At 50.5% G+C, this 13957-nt stretch overlaps 1 protein-coding gene across 1 annotated transcript; it reads right to left on the bottom strand.

Annotated features, from left to right (window-relative positions):
- Nucleotides 1–8828: 8828 nt before the first annotated feature.
- On the bottom strand, nt 8829–10593 carry LOC134053755 (cbp/p300-interacting transactivator 3). Its single transcript, XM_062508942.1, has 2 exons — nt 10504–10593; nt 8829–10271 (listed from the first exon to the last, which is right to left on the bottom strand). Exon 2 carries the CDS (start codon nt 10257–10259, stop codon nt 9642–9644), a length of 618 nt encoding a protein of 205 aa, XP_062364926.1. The 5' UTR covers nt 10260–10271; nt 10504–10593; the 3' UTR covers nt 8829–9641.
- Between the last annotated feature and the right edge of the window lie 3364 nt (nt 10594–13957).

The raw sequence follows: 13957 nt of genomic DNA, 5'->3' as shown, positions 1-13957 counted from the left end.
GGAAACTCCTCCTGTCCTAGGTGAGACCTAGGTGTGCTCCAGCCAAGATTTGCTAGTAGGCCAGGCATAGCAGAGAATGCCATTTGAGGGTGCTCCCTTAGAGACTAAAACTGCTCACAGATGAGAGTTCTTAAGAATAAAATACGTCCTACAAAATGTTGTTTTGTAATCAGCTATCTTTTAAACATTTCCATGTCTTGGTGGGAGTTTGGTGAATATGGCCAAAAGGCTGTTTTTATGGTGGATGTTCACCAGGAATACTGCTAAAGAAGTTTATCAAATGAATCCTGCCAGGGTGAGGGGTGCAGTGACAGCCTGGCCTGGGGTGAGGAGGAGCCATGCTTCGAGTTCTGAGCAATCGCACCAGCAATAATGCAAATGCTTTCAAATCAACAGTAAAGGAATTTGAGAGATGATCTTCTGCTCCCTGCTGCAGGAGTTGTAGTATTTTAAGGAAAGTGCATCCAATCGTTGAATAAAAAAACCTGGGGGGTCATGCCCTGTAAGAACTTAAGAAGTCAGTGTATGTGTGCGTAAGGTAAGAGTGTAAATATTTCTTTGAGAACCGCTTGGTATGACAAAAACCTTTCTAATTTCAGAAGCATCCACAACAGGTCAAAATGATGGTAAATATGGAGCAGGGCTGTGGATGAAACTTTTGTAATACAGTAAGAGAAGGCTCCAGGGTAACCTTATTATGGCCTTCCAGTGCCTGAAGAGGCTCCAGGAAAGCTGGAGAGGGATTTGGGACAGGGCATGAAGAGACAGGACAAAGGGGAATGGCTTCCCACTGTCAGAGGGCAGGGGTAGATGGGATATTTGGAAGAAATTTTTCCCTGTGGGGGTGGTGAGGCCCTGGAAAGGAAACTTTCCTGTCCGCCTACCCCGATGCCACTCTGGGAGTCACACTCATACCAACCTGCAACGTAATGGATGTAGGAAGATGGGACTTGGGGAGCTCATGGGGCAGGAAAGGAACTTTGCAGGAGGAGTTAAAGTGACAGCAGTAGCTGTTGAGGGAATCCCCATGATGCTGCTGTGCTTACGGTGTGTTCTGCTTCAGCAAGGAGGATTCCCAGGGCTCTGGCTCCTCGCTCTGTGTTCTGAGGGTGCACGGTATGAAGATATCACCACCGTTACACATAGCCCACACATCCCTGCATCTCTGGAACGAACAGCGTGGCCGTGGGAAGGATGGGGCCAGCACCTGCTCCTGAGGGGAGACCCCAGTGTTGTGAACCCCAGGACCCTCAGCACTCATCACCCAGGTCTTGGCACTCCATCCACTAACTCCCCACCCGGCACTCAGCACCTGGCACCCAGCACCCTGTACTTAGCACTCCTAAGTCCAGTACCTAGAACTTGGCACCTCTCACCTCGCTCCCAAACCCCGCATCCCGCTCCCCGAGCCGCGCATCTCGCACCCAGCTCTCCACATCCCGCTCCCCGCTCCCGGCTCCCCACATCCCCAACTGGCCGGTGGTTCTCTCCCGGTGCCGCGCGGGGGCAGCAGCGCCTCGCGGGAGTCCCCGGGTGGCCTCCAGTGGCCCAGGGTGGCCCTGAGTGGTCCTGGGTGGCCCTGGGTGCCGGGGACCTTTCCTGCCCACGCTGGCTCTATCAGTACCGCGGCTGGGTAGCGGTGCCCGTACCGGGGCGAGGTCACCACCGATGGCCCCCATGTCACACTCCGCGGCTCCTAAGCATCCCTTCTCGTTTGGGCACGGCCATGCTTGCATGGGGAACGCACACTGGCCACCCCGTCCATACTGTTTTCTGCTTTACACTGGGTATTCCAAAGAGCTGATTTCAAGATCCTGCCGTGGCAGTGGACCCAGATATATACAGGGCTTTTCTTCCCCTCCACCCATACCAATGGCAATCCCCAGCTGTCCCTACCAACCCCTTTACACTGGGCATCAGAGTAATCCTGGGCTCCCAGGGATGAAGACAAAAGGAAAAAAAGGTCAGGGCGTGCTTTCCATAAAGTGCCAAGATTCCAGAAATCGTGTCTCCACTAGAGAGGTCTGACTGCTATTTTGAGCTGAGTTCATAAAGAAGTTCCCATGGGGCTCTTCTGGGCTGAGCTGCCCAGTGCTCAGAGCAGAAGCCGCAGGCTCCCTCCCATTGCTCCTAGCTCTGTTGTTGCCATCTCACACTGGCTGAGTATTCACCTGTTTTTCCTCTGGGATACAATGTGTTTAACTGGTAGTCCAGCTCAGGTGGTCTGTGAAAGTGTAGTAATGCTCTTTAATCAGAGCAGTGCCCTCACCCCCTGGGCACTATTCCAGTATGCTGACCCCCTCTTGAGCATAACCCAGGTTAGCAGTCCAGAAATGAGGGCCCTGATTACACATCCTGTGTTAAAGAGCCTGCCTTCTGCCTGGTGGCCACGTCAAAACTGCCACAAACATTTCTGTGGAGGATGTGACTCAGGGTCTCCAGCTTGCCTCCCCATGGCTGAGGGGACCCCAAACTGTGCCCTGAATGCTGGAGCTTGCTGAGCCCACGGAGCCAGGTTTTACATGGGAAGATATGGAGGGCTTTTTCAGCTCTGAAAGCTGTTTATACTTTACAGTGTACTGACACCAGAACGGAAAGGGCCTTTTCCTGAAACTGGCTATTTATAAACAGCCTGTGGTGCTGAGCCTTCCCTTGCAGGGGGCAGGGACTTTGCAGATTTTCTTTTGCTGCCTTGAGTTCACCCAGAGATCCTTCAGACAGGAGAGAATAGAGCAGGTCTTGCTGCCCATCTGCTCCAGTACCAACAGCTTGTAGTAACTCTTTGGCAATGTCAAACTCCAGTGAGTACCTAATTCAGCCCTAAACCCCTTGGCTGTGCAGTTGGTGCTGTTCACAACCCTGAATTCTTACAAAGGCTTTGCAGGAGAAATTGGCCATTTGTGGCAGTTGTGCCTTTAAGGTGTGACACAGCTGGGCTTGTCCAAAGGGGCAGATCCCTTTGATGCACGGAAATCAGGAGCACTTATCTTTCCAAGATGCTGAACAGTGCAGTGTTCACTGCATCCACATGCTAGAGGTGGGGTTTGGCTGCTTCAAGAGGTCTAAAACACAGCCTTGGAGCCTTGGCTAACTTTGTTTCTCTGTTGTGTGAGTCAGCACAGGCAGGCAGTTGGGACAGCCACAAATCTATGGCTCAAGCACAAAGAGCAAATTTATTACCATTACTGCCAGGGATCCCCAAAGCAACAGCCATGCAGAAGTACACAAACTTGGTCCAGTCTGCTGCTTACACTGCTTTATCAAGGGTTATTCCCAGCTGCAAGGTCAGTTGAGCATTTACAATCCTCCTCAACAGTCTTCTTTTAACCCATTCCTCCCAACACCTGTGAAAGGAGAGAAATAGGTACCTTCAAATTTAATCTCCATGAGATGCTTTTCTTTGGATTTTATCCAGTTTGTGTTGGGATGCTGGGCAACACTCTCCCTCCCTGATTTTGCCCTGGCAGGCCAGTGGCTCTGTGCTGAGCTCCTCTTCCTTCAGGGACACTGGGATCCTCTTTTGGACCCTGCCAGAATCTCTGAGGAAGCTACAGCTAGGTTTTGTTATCAAAACTACTGTTCTTTCCCTTACCTACCTGTGCCCGCTTGACAAACCATATTTGCTCTTGGCACTGCTCACAGTCCTGCAGTGTTACCTGTATTCTTCCACCTGTAGCAATGTGATGGCTTTTCATCGTGGCTCTGGCACAGAAGGCCAGTGTGCCTGGAAAAACCCCTGGCAGAGGGGTTTGGCTGAGAATTAAAGAATGAAATAAAACACTCCATCCATTTCTGGAGCTTGTTTTGTGCAGCTGAAGAAAGGCAGCGGTGTGCAGAGGGTTGGGAAGAGGATGGGGTAGACACACAGCTCTTCAGCCATGCAGGGAGGGCCAGATTTCCATGGGGAAATCTGCTTTCTTTTTGCAGCTGAAGCAGCAAGGATGGACCATGGATCAGAGCCAACAGTGTGGGAGATCAGAAAACTGTTGCATTGAGGTCTCTTCACCCCACTGGTATTTCAGTGGTCATGAGCAGGTCATGAATGTTTGTAGCAGGCTGAACTTGCAGAATTCCCTGGAAATGCGAACTCAGAGATATTTTTGGCAAATCTGGAAAGGAAATAATAATCCATCCAGAGGCTGCAGGATGCAGCACAGCCCCTGCACATGGAAAGGTCCCACTGCCTCTGAGCTGCACACATACAGCTGATACGGGACTTGGCTGACTCGTTAAAACTTAACTCACTACAGTGCATTGCAATCAACTGAATTTTGTATCAACAGTTGAAACAGGAAAAGCAGGACTTGGTCCATACCTTGGTGTAGCAATTATGAAGCAACCTAACGGCAGACTGTAACCAGCATCTGAAAATCGGGAGTGTTGTAACATTCTAATCAACGACATGCCCCAGAAGAGCCCCTCAGCATGCCAATACTGCTGAGATGGACCACAGGGTACCACTGGCTTTCTAAAGGACAGCATGTTAGCAAAGACTTGAGGTGCAGATCCCTGTTTTCCCTCTTCTTCAGGGCAAAGGCTGATCTGGGAATTGGGTTGGGATCAGATGCTTGCGAAAGCAGTCACTTGCCAGGACTTTACTATGGGCTTAGTTCTTTGTCTCTGGAATATCACCTGGATTTGGCAAAGAGCTGCTTTCCCTAATCCCTCTTCATGTAGAGACACGTGGAGGCTCCTGGGAATTCCTGGTGCACTAGGGACTTGAGTTGAGCAAAATGGGAATACTCCCTGGGAATACTCCACAGTGGGATCCTCAGGGGCCTCCACCCCACCTTGCCGGGCCCAGGACAGTGATATAGAGCCCCTTGCATTGATTTTACTGACTGTGATGTCCTTCCCCATGACTGAGATGCCTGGGAGATGAAACAGCAAGTCAGCAAGCACGAGCCAGAGCTTTGTGTATGTATCCATACACTGAGGCCTGAGCTGGCTCCTCTGGATGGTAGATGAGGACACGTAGATGAGTGGTGACAGGCTGAGCTTCTCCTGCCCCTCCAGCAGTGCTTCTCTGTGCAGATAGTGGAGAAGGTGCAACAGGAGGGCATCCCACTTTGTACCCACATCTTGGGCATCGTGGGGCACTTTCTGTGATTTGTCAGAGGTGAGTGTCAGCTCTTCCCTGTGTCACACACAGACACTGCACTTCACTGCCTATTGATTCCAACCTGGGGGAGACCATGTTTTGCAAAGGTCCAAATCTGCCCTGTTGTGACTCCAGATTCCATTTATTGCATTGTTAATAACAAAGAGGTGAATTGTTACCTATTTCTCCTACTGTTTTGCAACAGGACAAACCTGTTGCCTGGCTCTTTGTCGTGCTACTGGCATTGCAGGATAAACCCAGGAGGAGGAAAGGAAAGGAGCAGGCTGCCTTTTGAATGCAGTGTATATAAACACAGAGTATGAGGTACGTCTGAGCATGGGGATTTTCCTCACACATGGCACCTCTATTGATGGCAGGGGTCAGGAAAAGAACCCTCAAAAAAAAAACCACCAAAACCTAAAACAAAACAAGCAACCTCCTATTTCTGAGTAGGGAACCTTTGATTCAGGAACTCTTTTGAGCCACAGATCAGTGGCTTTGGTCATACAGAAATGTTTAAGTATCCTCGAGTGGACCTCCCATATTGTCAGAAAGAGTTTCAATGAGCTACACATTGCCTACAGAAACACCTCTGTTCACTCGAGTTTGATCCTGGCCTCTGCTAAATTTGCAGAGATCAGCAGATCTCTCCCATCATACTTGGGGAAAATAATTCCCTGTCTTCTTCTTTCACTTATAATATAAACTTCTGTTGCCCAGCTTCTTCCTGACTGAGGAGTCCCAGACTATTCTGTGGCTTCTTCTGAGAAACATTACTTTGCCTCAGTTGTTTCTTCTTTTTCTACTGTTTCTCTAGTTTTACATTATCATTTTTCTCTAAACAGACCAGAATTTTTGACAATTCACCATCATAGGCAGTGCGCAGGATGCAGATAAATTGTCTGTTGGTTCTGCAGGGCATTCACTGTTTGATTTTCCTTTGCTTGTCTGGCTCCTCATGAACAGCAAGCTGAGATTTTTCATAGAAACATTTATTGTAACACTAAGTACTTTGCTGAGTGGCTGTGGCTAGTTTAAAGCTCAGGACTGTGTGAAGTCAAGGAGGATTAACCCTCTAGCCATCATTTTGTATTTACCAGGCATTGCTCATGCTATTGCCTGGGCACTCACTCTTAGCAGATCCTTCACCACCTCTGCACCAGACTTTCACCTTTGTAACTCTACATCACCCTGTGCTATCAACAAACTTCATCACCCAAAGAGCACGTGGTCAGAGACAGGGATGTGGAGAAAAGCCTCGTCTTTCTGTGCTTTCACACTCACATACTCCCAGAGGCTGCCTCAAGACCTGGACATCACACAAATAGCTATTTGGTGCTTTACAGAGGATCCAGCCAAGGTGAGGGGACAGGGTGGGGTTTGAGAGCCTCCCTTCTTCCACAATACAGAAAGTAATCTCCTGATACCTCAGAGGGGAGGTGCTCATCTGTAAACACGAACTCTCCATGTGAGGAGTTCAGTTATATGCCCTCAAAGTTCCCAAACTGACAGGCACTGTCGTTCAGCAAGAGCGTGCAGGGCTCTGCAGAGCCTGTCAGTCCCTACCAGAGCTTTGGGGATGACCCTGCTGCCCTCCTGCCTGGTGTGGGATGGAGAGCTCAGTGTCAGCTGGAAGGAAAAGCCAAAACTCAGCCCCAAACACATTTTTTTGTGACCTTTGAGGAGCTTGCCTGTAGACCCAGGTAGCTGGGTTGTCCCATTGTACCACCTGGCACCTCTGTTCACAACGTTCACAGGGGAACCCAGGCAGGCAGGGTGCAGCACACAGCTGAGTGCAGAGGAAGACCTGAGTTGTCCAAGCTGCAGCTTGTGCTGCTGTACAGGTGTTGTGTGCCTGACACAAGGCATAGAGAGCCTGCAGCACCAAGGTGTGGGGGGACAAACTGCACCTGAACTAAGAAAGCGTTACAGAGGAGGTGATCACTGCACTTGTCCAGCCCAGCCCAGACAAAAGCAGTAGGTGTCCAGCAGAAATAAATGGTTTTGACCTGGGTATTCTAGAAAATCACAGACTGACCACACCTAACAGGGTCTTTTGTGGAAATGAAGGGGTGACATATTCAAGAAGCATTGAAATAACCTCAACTGAGCCTGCTGGGACAGACAGACTCCCAAGAAAATCTGACTGTGAACCCTCAGTCACTTCACATCTCTGATATTATCAGTTCCCATACTCTGACTTCAATGAACAGCACCTTTCCCAGTGCACTGCACAGCCCTCTGAGAGGATGTACCTCTGGCCATCAAGTGCCAAGCTCTTATCACACAGAAACCTGGTCCTGGGAAAGCTCTGCAGAAATTGCTGAGTTGATAGTCCTCGTCTGTGGGCTGGACACAGCTCCCCCATTGTAACTGGGACACAGAGCCTTCATCCCCCAACAAGAACTGACAGCCTAGAACATGTTTATGTTTTGGTTGAACTACTTTTATTCTGAGATTGACAACTCTTCACTGCTTACCTACAACCTGCAGCTGCAAAGAGACAACAAAGTTCTTCCAGGTCTCCAACAGCCCATTGCCACAGAGCTGACAGCCTAGCCAGGCTCTCCCAACCTTCAACAAAAGCCCCTCCAATTATTTTTAGACCAGCTCCCTGGACTGTACAGGCATAACCACCAATAGGACAGGACTTTAACAACTGGTCTTGAGTTGTGCAATGAACAAGACTGGGAACATTGACAGACAATCCAAAGTGGTTAATTCCAATACTAGTATCCACAGCCCCATTACTACAGGAACACTTGGGTATATCCCTCAACTCTGCAAAGGAACTGGCTGGAAACCTTTAAAAAGAAAAATCTAAGCCCTGTAAGAATAGGAGAACAAGAGCTGTCTTGATTTTTAGAGCTTTTGTGGCATAGAAAACTGCAGCAGAGAGTTGTTCGCAGAGCTATAGCCTAGCTGTCAGATGTGCACTCAGACTGGAAGGAGTCACCACTCACTTGTCTGAGCAACTCTAGATGATGCTTAAGTCCTTTCCAACCCAAACCATTCTATGATTCCCTCACCTGGGCAGTCAGCAAGAGCAGCCATTCTGCAACAGACCATCCACATCTGTAATTTCTTCCAAGTACAGGGAGGGAGCATCTCATCCTCCCAGCCACACTTCAAGGACTTGGTTCCAAACATTAATCTATAAACCCAGTCCTTCCAACTCGAGTGTCAGGCAGGGCACACAAGTGACCAGTCCTACAGCCCACCAACAGGAGCAAGGGCAACACTTTTCCTCGGGGTCCACACTGCATCAGTCCGAGCACGGGCACTGAACAAATGCACACGGGAGCTATTTCAGTTTTTATTCGCAAATCTATCTGTACAGACTCGCTGAGCGGCCAGGGGCCGGCAGCACCAGGGGGCAGCAGCAACCAGGAGTCACCGGAGCTTCCCCAGCGCCTGGAAATAGGAGCCAGGGCAGGAAACCAAACCCCGCCGGCTTTTACATCTCACCTTCTCTGAGCAAGGGAATTGGAAATCGAGTCATCTTTATCACGTTCAGAAAGGTGTTGGATTTAGAGTCCTGCGCGTTCAGCATAACGATTTCGAGTTGAAGTGACTATTCTGCAGAGCAGCTTGAAAACTATCCCAGGCTTGCTTTTCCCAAAGCCAGCATCTTAAAGCTGCAGTACTCTCCAGGCATCTTTCCCAGCAGTCCCAAAGCCAAATAACAGAAAGAGCCCTTGCAAATAAATAATCACAGGAAAATAAATAAAATTAGAACTGAAATATACAGTTACATGGTCTTTATTTGGTTTCAGAGGTGGAAAAAAAGTGGAGCCAGACTGCAGCTTTAAGCCTCGTGCCTGAATCAACCTCAAACACTTGCTAGATTTTACAGCTGATTAGCAGTACAGGTCCGAGATCTGAAGTTCCACGTAGATGAACATTTAGGCACAAACGCACACCCTTCCCCAAGGCATACTTTATTTTTGCAAATTAGAAAAAAGCCTGCTATGGGGAAATGCCCCTTCCCGAGCTGAACAGACATGACTGAAGACCTATTTACCGTCACAGTAAAACATCCCAACAAATAACTAACCCCACCCATGGTTGCAAGGGGAAACTGGTTCAAACCATGCACCAGGGAGACAATTCTCTCTCAAGATCCTTCAATTCCACTGGCAACACAGAATCCACGAGCAAATCCAGCTACCAGCAGGGCTGCCAGCTGCCTATTGCTTCTTGTGCTCCAAGCCTAGTTGAGGAAAGTCGTAGTCCATTGCTGCTACTTAAGCCAGAAATCCTGTTAATGTCATTTAGAGGCAGTTCTACAGCAGGAGCCCTTGATCTGCTCTGTTTGGGGCGCACCAACCCCGTCTCCAGAAACTGCCACACAGAAAAAAAAAAACAAAACACACAGAAGAGAAAAGCAATCCATTGCAAGCCAGTGTCCGATGATTGTCCTTTTGGGGAGGGCAGGAATCCAGGACAGGGCAAGGCAGGGGAAGGGAGGAGAATGGCAGGTGGGGTAAAGTTAGAAACAAACTCAAAACCACCAAGACAAGGAGGAGCTCAAAGCCCCTCAACAACTGATGGCACTGGGTTGCTGTTTACTAACAAAGTCTGAAATGAAGTCGAACTCGTTCTGTCCCAAAAATAACTCTGGCAGCTCCTGAATCCGGTCCAACCCCAGTTCCAGGACAAGGGATGTCAAGACCTCCTCATCTATAAGATCAGTGTCCATAACATTCAATGTCAGCGCAGGTGAGGGCATGTGCTGCATGCCTGGGTGCTGGCCCGGCCCCATTCTGTACTGCTGGGCACCAGCTCCCATGGGCCCGTTGCTCATGCCCAGCGGGTGACCCTGGTACTGGGTGTTGAGTTTTTGTAGGTGCATACTGGCCATGAGCTGCTGGGTGCCCACCGGCCCCATGTACTGCTGCTGCTGCTGCCCCGGGCCATTGAACATCATCGCGTTCTGCATCTGGTGGTGTCCCATCTGTCCGCTGAGGCTGGGTCTCGGCCTCATCGCACCGTCCATGCCAGCCCCTCCGTAGGACACCATCTGAGCGGCGGCAGGCAGCGTCCTGAGCACATGCTGCCCGTGCTGCGGGGGTCCCTGCAGCCCGCTCACCCCCATCCGGTAGCTCTGCAGCCCGGCGCCTCCGTGGCTCATCGGCATCAGCATATGCTCGGCCATGGCTCCGGGTCCCTGCGAGACGAAAGCGGCTCGGGCACGGCTCCGGGAAACGGCACCGCGTCCCGCCGAGCCGGCTCCGACAGCAGATCCCGGAGAGCCCCCGGCTCCGACAGCAGATCCCGGAGAGCCCCCACCTCCGCCCGGGGGGGAAGGCACCGCTCCCCTCCCTTCAGCGGCGGGGGAAGCTGCGGGGAACCTCGGCAGAGCCCCGCCGGCAGCCGGGCTGTGCCCGCTCGGTACGCACCGCTCCGGGACTCCGGCGGGCAGCTGCTCCTCTCTCTGCCGAGCTGGGCTCAGCTCCGCACGGCTCGGCTCAGCTCGGCTCGGCTCAGCTCCGCACGGCTGGGCTGGGTTAGGCTGGCCGGGAGCGGGGGCTGCGCTCCCGCACTTATAGCGCTGCGGGCGGGGCGGGCGGGGGGCGGCCCCGGCGCCCATTGGAGCTCGGGTGGCCCGGCCCGGCCCGGCCCGGCCCCGTGGGGTGGAGGGAGGGAGGGAAGGACGAGGCTCGGCGGACTCGCTGCTGCCTGTGCTGGGCTCGGCGGTGCCGCCGCGTTCCTGTGACGCTGCGAGCAGCGCCCCGGCGGCTCTCTGGTCATCTCCCCGGTGCCTTCCTCCTCACAGCCCCGCTGCCCAGGGCTTTGTACCCGCTGGGCTTGTGCTGAGCTCCCTGTTCATGCTGAAGGATGCGCCTTTGTCAGGTGCTCCCAGGGTCGAGGTTGGTGGCCCAGAATAGTTGGTGGCATCAGCTGCATGGTTGGTTACTTGGTCGGCAGCATTTCCCAAGCAAGGGTGCACCAACCTTCCAAACACAGATGGTACCAAGGATATTGCGCCCATCGGGGTTCGCTGGTGTAACTGCAGCCGTGTCTTTTTCACCTCTGAGGTGAGCTCTGTCTCATGGGTTCCCAACGCAGCCCACATGCCCACCTGCTAAGCTTTGCTAGCCAAATTTTGACATCATGGGCTTAGACTACAACAGCCCTGGTGCTCTCTTCAGGACGTGGTGCGTTTCAGTAGTGTGTGAAAGAACAGTGGTGATCTTCCTTGTCTGCTTTGTGTTTTGAAGGAACCTAGAGACTTCTTTTTAAAAGATATTAGTGTTGCATATTTACCTGCTTGGAAGGCGGGGATTTACATAATTCAGCTTGGCTCCCCAACTTCATTCTTTGTCTCTGTCCTCTCCCAGACAGCTCTTAACCACAGCATTATAGACCACGGTGCTGGTAGTGACAGAACTTTTCTGCTGGCTTGGAGCAGGTTGTTTCGTGGAGTTTTAAGTGTTCTGCATATTCGTGGTGCTTGCAGACCCTGGTGAGCAGAGGAAAGCTCTAAGTCAGGCAGTATGGGCATCTTAGGGAAGTTCTGAGCCACAGTACTGACACAAAGGGTTACTTACAACAAATATTTCTATATCGAAACACTTAAAACCAGCAGCTTGGAGCAGGTAGCCTTGGGAGCCTTCAGCTCCAAGATGCCAGCAGCCAGGAGTGGAAAGTGTCTTCTCTTACCTGGACAGAGAGCAGGGCCATAAATCTCCGGGACATTCTGGGAGTTGCTTTTGTTTGTGCCACCTTCTGCCTTGTTAGGTGGCTTGGATAGCTGTCAGATGTTGTTGGTGAGCCTCCAGCTGATGAATCAGTTAGTTAATTGTTCAATATAATTATGTAATGATTGTTTTTTAACTCTAGAGATTTTGACAAATGCATTTTTAGTACTAATAAACACACGCTCACATACATATACCCACCTGCCTACAAGTTCACATGCAGATGCACACCCAGGTGAGGAATCAATGCTAGGGGAGTGTCTGCCCTTGTCTTTTCAGAGGCATCCAGCCATGAAAACATCTCTCACTTGGAGGAGGTGTGGAGTGTCCTGCAAGACCTGAGCAGGGGCAGGAATTCTTGGACATGAATAACAGGTGGGAAAGGGCTCTCCATAGTATTTGCATTACTGAAGACCCCAAAGGTGGTAAATTGCCCTTCATTTTGGAAACGAATCAGTAGGTGAGAGAACACTCTTGCTGAACACAAATGGAAGGTCCCATCTATCTCTATACTCACTCATGCCCCTTCTTCTGCAAGGGTAAGACCAATCAGCTACTCATCCAGTCTGCAAATAGTTTGACCAGAAATAGAGCTGTGTGCCAGCTTTGTGCCGTTGTCCCTAAATGTTTCCCCAGCATTATCTGGGGAGTTTTAAAAGAACCAGTGCCTGCAGGAAGGGAAGGGCACAGGGGGATGGGAGGCACTGCAGTGAGCAAAGGTGTCCAGAGATCCACAGCTTCCATGTTTGCCATGTGTATGCCAATTTTCTGTGCTCTGTGTCCTGAGAGCTCCCTGTTCTTGAATCTGTAATATTTTATTTTACAGGGACCAGCTTAGAGGGGCCTGCTGCAATTCACACAGCCCTGGCTGTGGATAGAGGAAAAGGGCTGACCAATTCTGGTAGCATCTCTCTCACTGCTCTTTTGGCCCAGAACAACCAGTGGGTCCTTGTTGTGCTGAGGTCTTGAGGATTAAGGACCCAAACTGTTGCAGCCATATTTACAAACACCGTGTGTGACCCATCTAACCCCAGGCTTGTGTCTTTTCCCTCTGCCCTGCCATTTGTCATCAGCCCAAGGACAGACTGGCCTTTTTGGGAAAGCAGATAAACTACAGATCCAGCCCTTGGGCTGTTGGTCAGTGAGCCCTGACTGAAGTCACCACATCAGCCACCTCCATCAGTAAGTCATTCATGGCTTCATGACGTGGGACTTCCCCAGTGTCTTGGGCTGATGTTATGATGATACTTTTTTCCCTAATTGTCTGCTTTAAGCCCAGAAATGGCTGCTGTAGGTTTATGATGGAGCTGGTGGTGGGGCAGGGAGCCTTGGGTTCCTGCACAGTTTGGTTTATACCTTCTCTTTCCAGTGGGTTCAGGCTGTGGTGTGGACCAGGACACTACATTGTTCCTTTTGTTGGATTAGTTTTTTGCTAGCTTGAAGCAAGAAGGTTTTTTTTACCCTTCCCCTAACCTGGAGGCTGTACCAGGAATCCTCTTGGCAGCTTTTTGTTTTGTTGGGGTTTTTTTGTTTATTTTTTTTCCTTGAACTGTTTCAGATTTGATTATTTTTTTTGTTTGGGTCCATCTGGGGAGCTGGCAGGGGGCCACTCTGAACCCGAGACCTTGGAGAAGCTGAACCAACACAAGAAAGGACTTGAGAACCCACCAGCTTTTCCTGCTGTGAGGAGGAGAACCCTTGCCAGAAAAGTTCCCATCTATTTTGCCCAAGCAGCTGGAGTTCCTGGTCCACCCTTCCCTGAGAGAAAGGGGGGCATCCACCATCTCTGCCTCCCAGCCAGGTGGTCTGGGGAGGGGTGGTGGTTAAGGTTTTGAAATTGTGATATCTGGTATTTAGTCTTCTGTGCCTTGTGGGCACCCCTTTGTTTTTTTGTGTGCATTTTTTTGGTAATAAACAGGTTTTGTTGTTGTTGTTTTCTTTTTGTTCTTTTAGTTTCATCCACTGGTATTCATTTCTCATTGGATTAAAGGATTACTGGAGCCCTTCTCTTTACAGGAAATATTCATTTCAGAGTGTTTTCTCCTAACTTTGTCTCCAAACCGAGACACCCAGGTCTCTACTGGCTGTAATGGTATCATCAGCCCTGTGTTATCAAAGGTACATTACCCAGGCTGGGAATTAGTCAGATTGT

This window comes from Cinclus cinclus, chromosome 26, assembly GCF_963662255.1.
Source record: "Cinclus cinclus chromosome 26, bCinCin1.1, whole genome shotgun sequence".
NCBI lineage: Eukaryota > Metazoa > Chordata > Aves > Passeriformes > Cinclidae > Cinclus > Cinclus cinclus.
The sequence above is the reverse complement of the archived record's forward strand: the minus strand, read 5'-3'. Positions and strand labels throughout refer to the sequence as shown.

Coding starts and splice junctions, on each gene's coding strand:
- LOC134053755 (XM_062508942.1), bottom strand. CDS start 10,259: ATGGCCGAGCATATGCTGATGCCGATGAGCCACGGAGGCGCCGGGCTG.